We start from the raw sequence: 18,078 nt of genomic DNA on the forward strand, positions 1-18,078 counted from the left end.
AACATGTCATTCACATAAAAAGTCTGGAAGGATATTTATTGTACCAAGATGTTAACAGTGGAATTATGGCTATTTTAAAACTTCCCTTTGACTTGTCTGTATGTTTATATATGGGCATATATTGTTTGGTGTTTTCTTTTTTAATGTTTTTATTGATTTTTAATAGAAAGAGAGGAAGAGAGAGATAGAAACATCAATGAGAGAGAAACATCATCAGTTGGCTGCCTCATTCATGCCCCCTACTGGGGATCAAGCCTGCAACCTGGGCATGTGCCCTGACCCAGAATCGAATATCTGACCTCTTCATGCATGGGTTGATGCTCAACCACTGAGCCACAAAGGCCAGGCCATATATTGTTTTTATAGTGTAGAAAATTGCTTGTAATTTTAAAATATTGTTAAATTTAATTTTGATCTTTAAGATTTTCTTAGGTAAATGAAACATCTTCAGCTAGACAAAATAAATAGTAATAACATATCTGTATTAAACATATACTCACATGCTGCTGAATGCTAAAAAATTCTCAGAAATAAAGATAAGAATTGTAATCAGATCATTATTTGGATAACATATTATTAGGGCAGGTTGTATTAGTGTTAAGTGACACAAAGTTCTAATAAAATACTCATATGGGGTTAATGAGACTTGTTTTTCTTATAAAATTATGGATAGGATAGTTGAGGAGAGCCATGGGTAAATATTAAGCTCTGTAAATATAACAGTTTATGGAAATATGCAGTAGTTTTATTTCTTTAAATTTTCAGCATAAATTTGGAAGAAAAAAACATGAAATTTAAATAATTAAAATTTTTTCCTTTTTTCTCTTTAAGGAATCAAGGAAGGACTGAGGTAAGATTATTTCTGTTTAAACTTTATTTAAAACATGAGGTTATTTTACTGTGCATAGTAATAGCAAAGAGAGGGTGGTGTTTGTATTCTGAAAAACTCCACATCAAACTAGTAGCTAATGGCCAGGAACACATAGTAGTATAAACACCACTCGTGTGTGAATGAGTGGGCTCCTTTCTAGTTGTTCCTTCTTAGCATTTTTCTACTTTGACCTAAAATATCCCCTCTCAGTATTTACAAAAGTTAGTATTACTTCAGTAATATTTTAACATTATTTCAGTGTGGCAGAGGCATTTGATTTGGATCTTTGAGGGCTTTAGATTTTGACCCATTAAGTCCAGGATATAATTTTTATTACCTAGCACACAGCAGAGAGATATTTAATAAATACTCCATAATCATCCTCCGTGGTTGGGAGATCAGTATTTTATGTTTATAAATCTCTCCGATGTAATATTTGATATTCTTTTGGTGAGATCTAGTATGTAGTAAAAATCATTTTGAAAGAATGTGTACTATGTCTTTTTTTTCTAACCCTCAACATTAAATTATCCTTGTCAATATTCAGTCATACTTATTAAAGTATTCAAAAATAAAACAGCACCATGTAATCACAGTAGTTATTAAGACCTACAGAAGAAATGTATCCTCTGTTTATTGGAATGTTTAAGCTTTCTAAGTAGCTCACTTTCTCCCCTCCAAGTACAATTGCTTTCTTAATTTACTTTAAATATTCACTCATTCAGCAAATACTGTTTTCCTTCTCTGTGCCAGGCACTGTCTAGGAGATGTATATATTTTAAGGATATAAATATAACAAGGCATGGTCTCTTGACCTCAAAGAACTTAGGGGTAAACATTATATTCCTATTTTGGAAATAGAATTTCTTCAGCCGTAGACCAGAGAAAACATTTGAAAGCTATTTGTATTTATAATGGTAGATTAGCCCCATTATTCTGACAAGTGGGAAGTCCCTTTTTATGACTTAAGTATTAAAATTTTAGATGAAGTTTAAAAAATGCTTAAATGACTAGAAGAAATTCACATTTAAAAAATTAGCTATTTGTATTTATAATGGTAGATTAGCCCCATTATTCTGACAAGTGGGAAGACTCTTTTTATGACTTAAGTATTAAAATTTTAGATGAAGTTTAAAAAATGCTAAAATGACTAGAAGAAATTCACATTTAAAAAATTATTTGACTTACCAGAATTTCTGTACTTTTGAATACAAAAGTCTGTTGTAATAAGCTTTACTTAATGTGTCTATTAGGTGTCATTTACTTTGAATGAGGATCTTGCAAATATTCATGATATTGGTGGAAAACCAGCTTCAGTCAGCGCTCCTAGAGAACATCCATTTGTCTTGCAAAGTGTTGGAGGACAAACATTAACAGTATTTACTGAGAGCTCTTCAGGTAAGTGAGAATAGAATTATTTAATGTGATTCCTGTATATGTTGAATAGATTTTCTGTCTCAACATGCACTCTAAGGTCATTACCAAGGCTGTTCCACCTATTGTTCTACTTCTGTTATTCATATCATGCTACTTCTCTTTACCGTGATTGATGAATTTTGGGTGTTATTTGAACCGTTTAATTTCCACTTGGGGCATAAAGAAATAGAACAAAGCAGATGGAAAAGTGTGGTGCACAAAGCTGTCTTCTAGGATGTTGAAAAAACAGTATTCTGAGTTTTGCCAGGATAAAGTCATCCTTGCCTGTTTTGGTAAATTGATATTCAGCAGCTATAACTTTTTAAAAAATACATATTTTATTGATTTTTTACAGAGAGGAAGGGAGAGGGATAGAGTTAGAAACATTGATGAGAGAGAAACATCGATCAACTGCCTCCTGCACACCCTCTACTGGGGATGTGCCCGCAACCAAGGTACATGCCCTTGACCAGAATCAAACCTGGGACCCTTTAGTCCTCAGGCCGACGCTCTATCCACTGAGCCAAACCGGTTAGGGCTATAACTTTTTGTTTTTTTTAATGCTGCTTGAAATTAGGGAATATTTTAGTCTGAATTTTTGCTCTCATATTTTTCTATGCTAAGAGGGCCTGTGTAATGCAGAGATTAACTTTTTAAAATTGGTATTGACTTCCAGGAAGCTCTGTGTAAAATGTAGTTCAATTTTGTGTGTTTGGTATGAGATATTTTATCAGTTCAGTGGCTCAGGAGCAAGTGTTTCAGCTTGTGAGTTAAATATAGAGGGAACTTTTTTGTGGCATATGTATATGAATATGTTTATTTTCATAGTTTCTTGGTTTTTAACCTTTACTGAATCTAGAATATTGCTATTGAAGCAGTAAGCCACCTATTTAGTGGAACTGATTTCTCATATGTATCAAAAAGTTTTTTTTTAATATATTTTTTATTGAGTTTTTACAGAGAGGAAGGGAGAGGGATAGAGAGTTAGAAACATCGATGAGAGAGAAGCATTGATCAGCTGCCTCCTGCACACCCCCTACTGGGGATGTGCCCGCAACCAAGGTACATGCCCTTGACTGGAATCGAACCTGGGACCCTTTAGTCCGCAGGCCGACGCTCTATCCACTGAGCCAAACCGGTTAGGGCTCAAAAAGTTTTTTGGTGATATAAAAGAAAAGATCCATGATTTTGTCATATCTTCATTAAACATTACGAAGAAAGCTATACAAATTATAGTATATTAAGAACATCATTGTTTTAAAAAAGGAATATGCTCAGATAAAATTTTTGTAGTGTCTTGGTTTACTAATAACTGCATAAATTGAATTTTAAATATTAGTCTTTTTCTTTTTTTCCTTTGGACATAGAATCTAAAAAAATGGTAAATTAAAACTTTTCAGTAATGTGATTTAACATAAAAGAATTGCTTTATTGCATTATTCTGATGCTATTGTAATTTGTAATGTAATATTACAGGAGGTAGAAAATATTAAATATATGCATTTTCTGCCCTGGCTGGTGTGGCTTAGTTGGTTGAGCATCTTCCCATACACCAAAAGGTCACTGGTTCAATTAGGGCACGTACCCTGGTTGTGGATTCAGGTTTGGTCCTGAGTTGGGGTACGTGCAAGAGGCAGCTCATTGATGTTTCTCACATTGATGTCTCTCTCTCTTTCTGTCTCCCTCAGTTCCTCTTTTCCTCCTCTTTCTCTCCCTCCCTCTCTTACTCTCCCTTTTCTCTCTCTAAAGTCAATAAAGACATGTTTTTTAAAAACACAGACATTTTCTCATGGAGAAGATTTGACCATTCAGCAGATGTTTATTGTATGCAACATTGTGCAGGGCATAGCATAGGCACATCCAGGGAATCTGAAATTTGTCTTGTGATTGGTGGGATTTAGTAAGACGTATTGAACCTGCAAGATTTTCTCTACCTTTGTGATTATCCTGGAATGGAAGAGACATGGAACCAAGATGGCAAGAAGGAGGCAGAACCTTGGAGAAAGTTTGAGATAGTGGAGCTTGAACTTCCCCTGTAGAATAAGGTGCTCTATTTCAGAATTTTTACATCTTATCATATTGCTAATTTTTCCAAAGCATGATTTGTTGCTGGTACACAAAAGATAGTAATTTAGAAAGCTAAGTTTTGTTATCCTCAGAATTAATCTTCCATTGTTAGTCTTATAAACCCTTTACTTTGTGTTATACTCTTTTTGAACATTTTTTTTTTCACATTTCTGGTTACAGTATACTTCAAAGTGAATATGGTATAAGGCAGCGGTTGCCAACCTTTTGGACCTCATGGACCACCAGTGGTCCGAGGACCACCTGTTGGCAACCGCTGGTATAAGGATTATCTTGCCAGGAATGGAAAGGGATCAAGATTGTCATCCTTCTTCTGGAGTTTGGACAATATGTTCTGCTTTGTAGAACTGTGCTAACCCAAATACAGGTCTAAGTTGCTATTAGATGGTATACACTATCAGGGAATTTTTTGCTTCTTAATCTCATTAATCATTTCTGTTTTGTGTCACTGTTATTTGACATTCTTTGTACTTTTCTGTACTTTAATTTCCGTATTCGTGAAATGAGAATAACAATGATTTACATTTATGTATAAACATAAGTATATTTAAAACTTAAGACAATACAGTATTTAATAAGTGCTCAATAACTATTACTAATGTTAATAATAGGTATTATTTTTAAACACTTTAGGTTTCAAGGTTATTTTAAGGCAGGAGCATGCTCTATTTGGGTGTATATCACTTGATAAAATCCAGCCAATAGAGATTTTTATATTCGGTATTTTTGATTGGATGACCAAGAAAAAATCTCTAGAGTTGTTACTTATTATTAAGTTTATTTTCTTTTCTGAGGAGTCTTACATTTGTTTGCTATTTCTGTTCATTAAGTCATCAGTTCTACAACTGAGTTCCATGGCTCTGTTATTGCTATGACATATTTAAAATGCTGTCTATATATATGTGTGTGTGTGTGTGTGTGTGTGTGTATGTATATGTGTATATATGTATGTGTATATATATATATATATATATATATACACACACACACACACACACACATAATCTGCATGTTTTTCTTCAGGACAGGACCATAGCTCTCATTGGAGTTTCAGAGAGGTCTGTGACCCAAAAAAAACTTCAGAGCCACCACTCTAGTGTTACTTTTGTTGGTCATGAACAGGTCAAAGTATAAGTAACAGCCATTTTACCTTAAGTGTTTATTTTACATTGAAATATACGTGTGGTAGGCATTATCTTGAATATTTTTATGTTTTCCCTCGAGCATACAACTGTATTTGCCTATAAAAATTACTTTTTAGGTTCTTCATTTCTTTTTAATAGTGCAACAGGTCTATAAAACAATTTTCTAAGAATAATTAAAATCTATTTAAGTTCATTTTTATTTTTATTTTAATAAGAGAAATTTTATTTAGGACATCACAGAGGTAGAAGAAGTGAGTGGTAGAAAAAATGGGCTCAGGAAACAAGTTACAGAGGTGAAAGAAGTGGCCCTTAGAGCTTAGGAGAGAGAGGGGCAAAGGTAACAGGCCTGGGGGAAAGGGAGGGAGAGGGGAAAGGCGCAGTTGTGCTCCTAGGAGGGAGAGTTCCTATTGTGTTGAGTTTAATTTTAATAACTTCATTCCTTCTGCTATCATACTGGGCTGGGTTTTGAGAGTTCCCTTTTGAGCCAGGTTTTCTAATGATTGAATTCTGTGTATTTGAGTTTCGTTGGGGGATGGGATTAGAAGGGGATGATGGTATGTTTTATAGTGCTTTCTTCTTAATGAAAACAATCCATTTCATGAGCATTTTATGTATACACCTAATTTGTGTCTAATTTGAGTATGCCTATCTGAGAGAACATTTTTTGTTTTTGTTTTTAATCCTCACCCGAGGATATGTTTTTTCATTGATTTTGGAGAGCAAGAGGAAGGGAGAGAGAGGGGGAGAGAAACATCAATGTGAGAGAGAGAGACATCAATTGGTTGTCTCTCATACATGCCCTGAGCAGGAATTGTACTACAATCTAGGTATGTGCTTTGACCGGTAATTGAACCCACAGCCTTTTGATGTATGTATGGGACGACACTCCAACCAACTGAGCCACCCAACCAGGGTGACATGTTTTATTTTTAAGGGCTATTTTGGGTTACCCCTCTTCTACCTCCACATTTCTCTGTGAAATTCTAAATAATTTATTTCTCTATTAAATATTTTCATTATTATCTAGTACCCCTATCTTTCTAACCTTAGCTAGGTGGAAATGATTTATGTGTTTGGCCTTTATTTTTTCCCCCTTGGGTCTTCAGTTTAGTATTTTTATCTACCATTTACTGGTAACTAGATAACTTCTTTTTTGGGGGGAGGGGTCTCTTTCACCTTTTTGTTCAAACTTAGGTTTTCTACTTATAATTGCCAGTTCTGGACTAAGAGTTGTTGTTCCTTCTTTTCAACAAATATTTTTTAACTAGAGGCCCGATGCATGAAATTCATGCAAGGGGCTCGGCCCTTGCAGCCCCTGCTTTGTCCAGAAGGATGTCTGGTCTAATTAGCCTATTACGCTTTTTTTATAGATGCTAGGCCCAGTACTAAAATAATACTAGACTCTGTTCAGTTAGGCAACTGATATGCGAAAAAATAATTGCTATAGCTCTGGCTGGTTTGGCTCAGTGGATAGAGTGTCGGCCTGAGGACTGAAAGGTCTCGGGTTCAGTTCCCGTCAAGGGCACGTGCCTCAGTTGCGGGCTCCTCCCCAGCTCAGGCCCTAGTCAGGGCGTATGCAGGAGGTAACCAATTGATGTGTTTCTCTAATCGATATTTCTCTGTCTTTCCCACTCTCTTCCACTATCTCTAAAAATCAATGGAAAAATATCTTCAGGTGAGGATTAAAATAGATAAGAATAGTGTTTTAAAAAAACTAATTGCTATAGAAAGTACTCTAGTGGAGTTATGTACAAAGAGGAAAAAAATATGCTCTTTGCCTGAAAGAACAGGGAACGACTTCGAAAGTGGAGGTAAAATTTGAGCTGGACCTTGAAGTATATGAATAAGTGTGCATGAATAGGAGGAAAGAAAGTGAAGATAAAATTCATTTTTCTCACCTTCAAGTATCCTATTCTTCACTTTGCTTTCTCACCTGTCATACTGTCATATCTATCTAAAATCTAGTAAATAGTTCCAGTTAGATCTAAGGAGGAAACTTCAGTTTTGAACTTCATAATTTAGTTTAGAGATGAATAGGTTTGAACTGATACAAGGGGAGTGCCAGTCTTGAGATAGAAGTAATTTTGACAGCTTTTGGTGATGAGTTGATTGTGGGGAGTTGGAAGAGTGAGAAGTCTTGAATGGTTTCCAATCTTTTTTGGCTTAAATGTTTGGATGAATAAGAGACCATTGCTAAGGTAGAAAATATTGGAAAAAATGGGCAGAGTTAGAACTGATAGAAACATAGTGACCTTTTTTTTTTAAAAAAATATATTTTATTGATTTTTTACAGAGAGGAAGGGAGAGAGACAGAGAGCTAGAAACATCGATGAGAGAGAAACATCGATCAGCTGCCTCCTGCACATCCCCCGCTGGGGATATGCCCGCAACCCAGGTACATGCCCTTGACCGGAATCGAACCTGGGACCCCTCAGTCCGCAGCCCGATGCTCTATCCACTGAGCCAAACCGGTTTCGGCGATAGTGACCTTTTGCTGTTAGTTTTCATTATATTGGACCACTCTGTAGCTGTTAATTAATTTAGAAAATTGATTTTTTGCAGGTCCTCTTTTATTTAGACTTGAAATACTCTAGTAACCACAGTTTCAGTCTTCATGGTACTTTCATCTTAGTAAGAGGAAACAGCAACCAACAAATACAATAAGTAAGTTCTGTCACCGACAGTAAGGTGTAAGTTTTCTGGGGGGGGGGGGAAGGAAAGTGGGATCAGGAGTATTAGGGTGGAGCTTGCAATTTTTAATAGTGTGGTTAGCTTGGGCCATCTTTAGAAGATGGGGTTTAAACAATGTCTTGAACGCCTTTTAAAGAGCCATGTGGAATTAGTTAGCCAACTAGAAGTTTTCAAACAGAGGTAACACATTTACCCTAGGGTGGAAGCAAGCCTGGCATGCACTAGACGTAGCAAGGAGGTCAGTGTGGGTGGGATAGATGGGCAAGGGGAAAGAATAAGTAGTAGGCTATTAGACTGGAGACAGGAAGGGGATTGGCGATGGCAGATCATGAAGGAATTTGTAAATCATTGTAAGGATTTTGGATTTTACTCTGAGTGAAATGGAGAGCCACTGGAGGGTTTTGACCTGATTTACATTATAAAGGCTCACTCTGGCTGGCCCATGACAAGAGACATTGGAGGCAAGGGTAGAAGTTGGAGACTACTGCAGTAATCCAGGGGAGAGAAGACAGAAACCTGGACCAGGGTGGTAGCAATGACAAAAGCCTAGTCTCTCATCTGATGTCCAGTACCATCTTCAGCTGATTTAACAAACAATCTGCTTGGATTTCTTTATCATCTAAACCCAGAAAATAGGAAATCAGATTCATTTCTTTATTCTTTTATTCTCCATCTGTCCATATTTCTGTCTGTAATACAGTCTCTAGGCCATAATAATTATTAATCTCCTCTTACGCTCACATGTAATCAGTTGCCTCATTTGGTGATTTCTGTAGTAGGAATCACACATATACATTTCTTTATTCCATTTAACCCAAAGCAGTCCTTTGAAAACTTCACCATCCTCTCCACACTCTTCTAGTTCATTCTGCTGGAATCCCTTATTTTTTACAGTTTCCTGATACCTGTCTGCTTTTCCTCTTGATTTTCTTCATCCAGAGATTTGGTGACCTTTTACAGTAACCATCATCCCCTTTACTGCTCTAATCTGTTGATTCTTCCTTCATTTGGACTAGTATGGCACTAAGGTTTGCATACTTATTTTGTCCCTTAATTAAACCTTGTGGGCAGGGCACCATGCCTCATGCTTCTCTCCACAGTGTCTAGTACAGGACTGGCATATAATGGATGGGCTTGTTAAAGCAAATGTGTTGAAATATTTTATTTTCTCCTAAGAATTACTACTACTGTAAAGGTATTTTTTAAGAGTGGTTTTAAGTAGGGTGACTTCTTAGTGACAAAAAGATGGGTTTTCATCGTTCAAAGTTAATATCCTTTTCTTAAGACATTTGAGGTTCAAAAGTGAATATTAAATTCCTTTGTTCCCCACTTTACTTCTTGGTCATTACATATTTATATATATTTTTGGTATAGATAATCTTTTTACTTTCTCTTTCTCTTGGCTAATTAGATGAGTTCAGCACTGTGTGCTGTGACATTTGGTTAGCCACTGTGCACATTATAATAAGACTAGGTGCAAATTTTGTGCACCAGGTGTGGGGGGAGGAGGGGAGTATCCCTCAGCCCAGCCTGCCCCCTCTCACATACTGGGAGCCCACAGGCGTTGACCCCCATCACCCTCCAATCGCAGGATCGGCCCCTTGCCCAGGCCTGACGCCTCTGACAGAGGTGTCAGGCCTGGGCAGGGGACCCTTATTTCCCCCCATCACTGGTTCTGCCCCCAGCCCAGGCCTGATGCCTCTGGCCCAGGCATCAGGCCTGGGCAGGGGACCCCCAGACCCCTCCGATTGCTGGCTCTGCCCCTTGCCCAGGCCTGATGCCTCGGCCAGAGGCGTAGACCCCCATCACCCTCCGATTGCCTGATGGGCCCCTTGCCCAGGCCTGACGCCTCTGCCAGAGGTGTCAGTCTTGGACAGGGGACCCCCATCTCCCCCCGATCACTGGCTCTGGCCCCCGCCCACGCCTGAGGCCTCTGGCCCAGGAATCATGCCTGGGCAGGGGAGCCCCATCTCCCTCTGATCGCTTGCTCCACCCCCCGCCCAAGCCTGACGCCTCTGACCCAGGCTTCAGGCCTGGGCAAGGGGACCATCATATCCCCCCAATCCCCGGCTCCGCCCCCCACCCAGGCCTGATGCCTCGGCCAGAGGAGTTGACCCTCATCACCCTCCAATCACCAATCACCGGATCGGCCCCTTGACCAGGCCTGAGGCCTCTGGAAGAGGTGTCTGGCCTGGGCAGGGGACCCCCAGCTCCCCGCGGTTGCAGGCTCCGCCCCTGCCCAGGTCTAATGCCTCTGGCCTAGGCATCCGGCCCGGGCAGCGGGGACCCGCAGCTGCAGCGGCCCGCGATCGTGGGCTTCGCTTTAGGCCCAGTCAAGGGACCCCTAGCTCCTGGGACTGCCAGCTTCGACCTTGCCCAGCTCCCATCGCTGTCTCCACCCCTACTTCCTGCTATCACTGGCCAGAGCAGCAAAGGTGCCTGATTCTCCGATCATGGCCCCAGGGCCGCCTTTGCCCTGCCCCCCAGCTCTTAGCTCCCCCCTGGGTTTCAGATCACTGTCAGTGGCAGGGGGCTTCTTCCTGCTTTCCCTTTCGCCTCCCTGCATTGTGCCTACATATGCAAATTAGCCGCCATCTTGTTGGCAGTTAACTGCCAATCTTAGTTGGCAGTTAATTTGCATATAGCCCTGATTAGCCAATGAAAAGGGTAGTGTTGTACGCCAATTACCATTTTTCTCTTTTATTAGTGTAGATATATTCCCCAGATAACATAGTTGCTGAGATAATTGGAAGTATGTGAGAATTTATTTGGTGGTGGCCTGCCTTGTTTACTTGCAAGCTTGAATTTGGCAGCATATACCAATATACATATGCCTTAGAATGTATTTGTTTGTATTTGAAGAAAAATGTATATATGGAAATGTCCTTTGAAGATGCTGAATGACCAGTCATTTTGAAAACTAAACTGATACTGTAGAATCTATAATCTGCCTTGTATGCTATTGTCCTGTAAGTGTGGTAAATGAAGCATAAATAAAGGTAATGTTTTCATTTTAACTTGAAAAATTTTTTAAACGTATTTTATTGATTTTTTACAGAGAGGAAGAGAGAGGGATAGAGAGTTAGAAACATTGATGAGAGAGAAACATCGAGCAGCTGTCTCCTGCACACCTCCCACTGGGAATGTGCCCGCAACTAAGGTACATGCCCTTGACCGGAATCGAACTGGGACCTTTCAGTCCGCAGGCCGATGCTCTATCCACTGAGCCAAACCGGTTAGGGCTAACTTGAATTTTTGACTGCTTATGGGAAATATTAGTTTGGTGCATATCCCCCATTTATTGTGAATGGAATATTATGTATATAATTTTCAGAGGTTGGAATTAAGCTTTATGTGTATGTATGCGTGCTTGTTGGCATTCAAACTATAGCCATTTTCTTCGTTGAATTTTATTATTGCTTTTAAACTTGAATTACAGTCACCTAAATTACCACCATATGCATATTACTAATTGCCTTGCAATAGGACACTGAGATTTTATTTAGCCTTATATCTATCATAATTGTAATTATTTTATATCACTTTAGTATAGTGCTTCTCAAACTTTTTGGTCTCAGGGCCCCTTTATACATTACATGTTAATATAAATAATATTTTAATTAAAAAATCCAGAAACCTGTTTTCCAAAAAAAATTAGTGGGAAGAGTGGCATTTTGCAAATCTCATGAATGTCTAAATCAGCGATTTTCAACTAGTGTGCCACAAGAATTTTTAAAACATGCAATACCTGACTAACCAGGGGTATTGACTTCTTTTCCCTTAGATTGTCAAATAAAAAAAATGACAACAGCCAACACAACAATAGCTGTCTGGTGTAAATAAGTCAAAATTATACCTATTTTCAAAAAATATATTTTTATTGTTGATAGTATTATGGATATCTCCCATTCCCCCCTTTCCTCCCTCCTAGCCCTAATCCCCCACCACTCTATTGCCCATGTCTGTGGGCTATGCATCCTATCTAATAATCCTATCTAATAAAAGAGTAATATACAAATGAACTGTCACTTCACGATAAAGATGGCAGAGCCCACAGCCAATAAAGAGGGAATATGCAAATTGATGTGACAAGGTGAGAGGCAGAAAGGCGGCTCCAGGCCAGAGCGAAGGTGGTGCTGGCAGCCAGGGAAAGGGAGGCCTATTCTTGCACAAATCTTCGAGCCTCTAGTAAAGTATATAAGTTCTTTAGTTTATCTCTTCTCATCCCCCCCAACCCCACATTGAGGTATGTCAGTTTGTTCAATATCTCCATGCTTTGGGTCTTATTTGATGGTTGATTCATTTTGTTCATTAGATTCCACAAATAAGTGAGATCATGTGATATTTGTCTTTCTCAGTTTGGCTTATTTCACTGAGCATAATATTTTCCAGTCCATCCATGCTGTCCCAAAGGGTAGGTGATCTCTCTTTTTTACAGCTGCATAGTATTCCATAGTGTAAATGTCCCACAACTGTTTTATCCATTCATCTACTGATGGGTAATGGGCTGTTTGCAAATCTTAGCTATTATAAATCATGCTGCTATGAACATAGAGGTACATATATTCTTTCTAATTGTTTTTTTTGAGGGGGGGGTGAGGGGGGTTAGGATATATTCCCAAGAATGGGATCGCTGGTTCCAATAGAAGTTCCATTTTTAATTTTTTGAGCAAACTCCATACTGTTTTCCACAGTGGCTGCACCAGTCTGCATTCCCACCAGCAGTGAACTAGTGTTCTCTTCTCTCCATATTCTTGCCAGCACTTGTTGTTTGTTGATTTTTTGATAATAGCCATTCTGACCATTGTGAGGTGATATCTCATTGTGGTTTTAATTTGCATTTCTCTGATGATTAGTGACTTTGAGCATTTTTTCATATGTCTCTTGGCCATTTGTATGTCCTCTTTGGAGTAATGTCTATTCATGTCTTCTGCCCATTTTTTAATTGGATTGTTCATCTTTTGTTGAGTTTTGTGAGTACTTTATATATTTTGGATATTAACCCCTTATCAGATATATCAGTGGCAAATATGTTCTCCCACACAGTGGGTTTCCTTTTCATTTTGATGGTGATCTCTTTTGCTGTGCAGAAGCTTTTTATTTTGATGTGGTCCCATTTGTTTATTTTCTCCTTATGTTCCTTTGCCCCAGGAGATATATCTGTAAACATATTGCTACATGAAATATCTGAGATTTTACTTCTTATGTTCTCCTCTAAGATTTTTATGGTTTCATGCCTTACATTTAAATCTTTTATCCATCTTGAGTTTATTCTTGCATATGGTGTAAGTTGGTAGTCTAGTTTCATCTTTTTGCATGTGTCTGTTTAGTTTTTCAGCACCACTTGTTGAAGAGACTCTTTACTCCCATTGTATATTCTTGCCTCCTTTGTCAAATATTGACCTACCTATTTTTTTTTTTGTCAGATTGGCAAAAAATATATTTTTTGGTGTGCTGCAGAATTTTAGTAATTAGTTTATATGTGCCATGAGATGAAAAAGGTTGAAAATCGCTGGGCTAGCCTAAAAGACAAGCTGGAGTCTCAAACCTTCTGAATTCAGTGTTTAGCAATGTTATTTTGGTTTAAGGATCTGAAGTAAGTCTGACCTGTAGGATATATATAGTTAGAAAAGGGAGGAGCAGTTAATAGTATTTTTAGATAATTGTGGATATTCGTATTTTGATACTACAACAAAATTCTACAAGTGGAAGTTTTTTAAAGGTGAGTTGCCATATAGAGTCTGAAACCCTATCAACAAACTTCTTGTACTTTTACATTGAAATCCACTGGTTTTATCTTGTATGCTTTGAGCGGCTCTTCCACTTAAGCATGATTTTATAACATTATGTGCCCATCATTTGATGAATATTGAATCACTGAGTTATGTAGTTCTTCCACAGGTTAGCACATTTCATTATACAGTATCAAAATTTTGCATTCATCAACACCATTGATTTAATTAGAAAGTCTAAATATTGGAGAGCTGTCAAGCTAATGGTGGTAGGTACAAGTTTTTCAAAACTTCTAATTTTGACTTCAAACATTGAATTTTATTAATGTTGAGAAATAATGAATATTGTCACTTGTTTTCTTTGAAAAGATGAGCTTATTCCATTTATTTTTGAGAAAATATCTTTCACATACCTGAGTTTGAATAACCATAGTTTGTCTCTCAATCATTCTTTTTTTTTAATATTCACTCGAGGATATGTTTTTATTGATTTTAGAGAAAGAGGAAGGCAGAGAGAAATATTGATTAGTTGTTTCCCGTATAAGACCCAATTGAGCCTGCAACATAGGCATCCAGGAATCGAACCTGCAGCCTTTTGGTGTATGGGATGACGCTCCAACCAACTGAGCAACCCAGCCAGGATCAACCATTCTTTTAAATAAAAATGATCTTCCTGGCAAAAGAAGCTATTTCAGCTCCCAACTCAATCACACAGAGGCTTTTCTTTGACACAGGCATCCTGTGTTGATATCCAGCGGAAGTGTTGTATGTGTACTTTGCATTTGGTGTCACAGAATATTAAAGGATATGTATCAAGGGTCAAAAATTGAATAAAACATTTTTGACTGTTCATCAAGGACATTCTTAAGTGAAACTGGCCTTTTTGCCCACTGTTGCTTTTGCACCATCAGTGCAAATAACAGTGAAAAGTGCAATTGAGTACTTATTTATTTTTTATTTTTTTATTTTTTTAATACATTTTATTGATTTTTTTTACAGAGAGGAAGGGAGAGGGATAGAGAGTTAGAAACATCGATGAGAGAGAAACATCGATCAGCTGCCTCCTGCACATCTCCTACTGGGGATGTGCCCACAACCCAGGTACATGCCCTTGACCAGAATCGAACCTGGGACCCTTCAGTCCGCAGGCCGATGCTCTAGCCACTGAGCCAAACCGGTTAGGGCTACTTATTTATTTTTTAAAATCCTCATCTGAGGATATTTTTCCATAAATTTTTAGAAAGATGGAAAGACAGAGAGAAATGTCGATGTGAGAGAAATACATCGATTGGTTGCTTCCTGCAGGATCCCTACCAGGACCTGGCCTGGCGAGGAGCCTGCAACCGAGCGAGATATGTGCCCTTGACCAGAATTGAACCGGTACCCTTCGGTCTGCAGGCCGATGCTCTATCCACTGAGCCAAACCGGCTAGGGCGCAATTGAGTATTTTAATGAAAATAGACTTTGTGGACACCCAGATGATCTTGAGGATCCCTCCATAGACCATGCTCTGAGGAATGCTGATTTAGTGTGCTATAATGAGAAAAGTTGCAGGTTCCATTTTGAGGTATCTTGTGATGTATTGAAGTTTTTTTTTATTGGCTGTATCCGAATGGAGACATCTCCTTCCTCTACTGCTTCTTAGGGCAGCACCATTCATAGCAGTGGATTGCATGCCTGTTTTAGCGCTTGTTGTTAGTTATAATAAGAGTTTAGTACATATTTTTAATTGGATTTGAATTGGATTTAATATAGTTAATTGGAATAAACTATATCCCTTAAGTGTTTATTACACTTATACGTTGGTATATAACAGGGGTGGGCAAACTTTTTGACTTGAGGGCAACAATGGGTTCTTAAACTGGACGGGAGGGCCAGAACAAAAGCATGGATGGAGTGTTTGTGTGAACTAATATAAATTCAAAGTAAACATCATTACATAAAAGGGTACAGTCTTTTTTTTCAATAGTTTTATTCATTTCAAACGGGCCGGATCCGGCCCATGGGCTGTAGTTTGCCCACGGCTGGTATATAATCTGCCTTCAAATACTTTGAATAAAGCACTTTTGATGTTTCTCTCGAAATTATCGTGTTTTCTTTGATTACAGGATCTGCATTATTAGTTGGTACACTTGGTATATGTAAAGGTCCCTGTGGAAGGAATAAGGAAGCTCTATTTTTGCTTTCTCTGAGTAACAGCCATGCTACTGAACATTTGGAATTATCCCAGTTTCTGACAATCCTATGCTTGTGAGGAATAACAATCGAAACAAAAATGTATGACTTTAGTGTTTTGTATATTTCCTGAACTACCAAGGTTTATGGCTGACTATAGAGATTCATCTTTCAGTGTTACTGTCAACTGCCTAAGCCATGCCTACTCTCTAAAAAATTAAGCCTAATAGTAGAAAATGTTTCTTATTCAGTGGCTGGAAAGAGTGAAAGGCATGTTTTATATGCTTTCATATTTGGGTATGCATGCATAGATATGTGGTTGGTGTGTATAGCTTTAGCAATCTGGGGATAAGGGTGAGGAGGAGGAGATTTAAAAATTGGAATGTAAGGATATTTATAATGAAATATTTCAATCCTATGGAAGTGGAGAGAATAGTGTAACCTTTGGCCAATAGCCATATTTTATAATTGTGGACATTTGCCATATTTTTTAAAGGAAATAAAACACGTTACACAGTTGACATCCATTTACTTTTTCTGCTTCCACCCTCACCTCCCTTTTCAGAGGTAATCATTGTCCTGGAGTTAGTGTTTATTATTGTGACCCATTGTGATGAGTCTGCAATTGCCTACAACAAAAACTTTACAATTTAACTGTAAGAAACCAACAGCATTTTTGGAGATGATTTAAGAAGAATGTCATCCAAATTTCTATCAATTAAGGAAGTTCAGTGCTTAGATTGAATAGAGATTGTTTTTAGTATAAGGTATGTTTTGACAAGCCTTTTTGTTTGTTTGTTTCTTCAGATGCCTGAATTTTTTTTTAATATCCTGAATTTTAACATAAATTATGTGATCAAAAGTAATTATTGAGAAACTTTACAATTCAGTCCCATGTTTTCTGGTGAGAAAAACTGATTGATCGGTGACGAGTATGAGGTTGAAAGAAGATGTTTGAATTCTGTTTTAGCCTTGGCACCAGGCGTTTTTTATTTTGGTAATGTAGTCCTGTATCTGCAATGTGAAAATCACACCGGTAGCATATGAATCAGATAATATTTATAGTCCTATTCCTCCAAAGAATTGATATGTAATTTATGAAAAGAATATTGGCACATTTGTTTTTCACTTTAGTCATTGCTATGAGTTTATTAATATAACCTAAACTTCCAATTTCAGTGCTCATGATTTCCACTTAAATATTATTGCTGAAAATTTAGTGAAGTTTCTGTTAACTTTTAGACCTCTATCTATTTTCTGTATACCTTTGTGTATGATTTTTATGGAGAATGTCAGAAAGAAGCGTTAAGACCTAACCGTTTTGGCTCAGTGAATAGTGTCGACCTGTGGATGCCGGTTTGATTCCGGTCAAGGGCACATGCCTGGGTTGCGGGCTCGATCCCCAGTAGGGGGCGTGCTTCTCTGTCATCATTGATGTTTCTGTCTCCCTTCTTTCTGAAATCAGTAAAAATATATTTTTTAAAAAAATCATTAAGTAATTTTTAACTTCATTGTAGTATTTGCCTTTTCCTAAAACCTGTGATGCTCAGCTTTTATTATCAAACCTGTCTGTTTCCTGTTCTATAAAGCAGTTGAGAACAATTTAGGATGTTTTTATCATACCTGGAAGAAATGACAGGCTGTACAAACACGTTTCTTTTTTTTTCTCCTTTTGATTTTCTATAGCTTCCAGGTTATAAAGCTGGTTATTTGTTTTGATTCATGTATACTAAGATCTTCGGTAGAACCTGGCCTTTTTTACAAACCAAACTCAGCTTAGTAAAATCAATTTTACAGTGTAAACTACTTACTTGGGATATTAAAATGAAGTCATTGAAAAAATTTTAATTTTTAAAAACTCATTTTTTTTGGTTTTTCCAAATAATTTTATGGATTTGTGGGAGTGTTTTTTGTGTGTTTTTTTATAAAGAAAGAAAAAACCTCACTCAAGGTTTTGGTTGCA

General features: G+C 37.7%; 1 protein-coding gene across 2 annotated transcripts in view; it reads left to right on the forward strand.

Annotated features, from left to right (window-relative positions):
• The window catches only part of GTF2F2 (general transcription factor IIF subunit 2), a 159,289-nt gene that overhangs the window by 18,839 nt on the left and 122,372 nt on the right, over positions 1-18,078 (forward strand). For both annotated transcript variants that reach the window (XR_013995502.1, XM_081082776.1), the window contains exons 3-4: positions 832-850; positions 2,125-2,269. Coding sequence is in view for 1 of the 2 variants with exons in the window: in XM_081082776.1 (XP_080938902.1) it covers positions 832-850; positions 2,125-2,269 (164 nt within the window). In the remaining variant the exon portion in view is untranslated. The remainder of the gene's footprint in view (positions 1-831; positions 851-2,124; positions 2,270-18,078) is intronic.

The sequence above is a fragment of the Myotis nattereri genome (genome assembly GCF_964212035.1).
Source record: "Myotis nattereri genome assembly, chromosome: 2".
Lineage (NCBI taxonomy): Eukaryota > Metazoa > Chordata > Mammalia > Chiroptera > Vespertilionidae > Myotis > Myotis nattereri.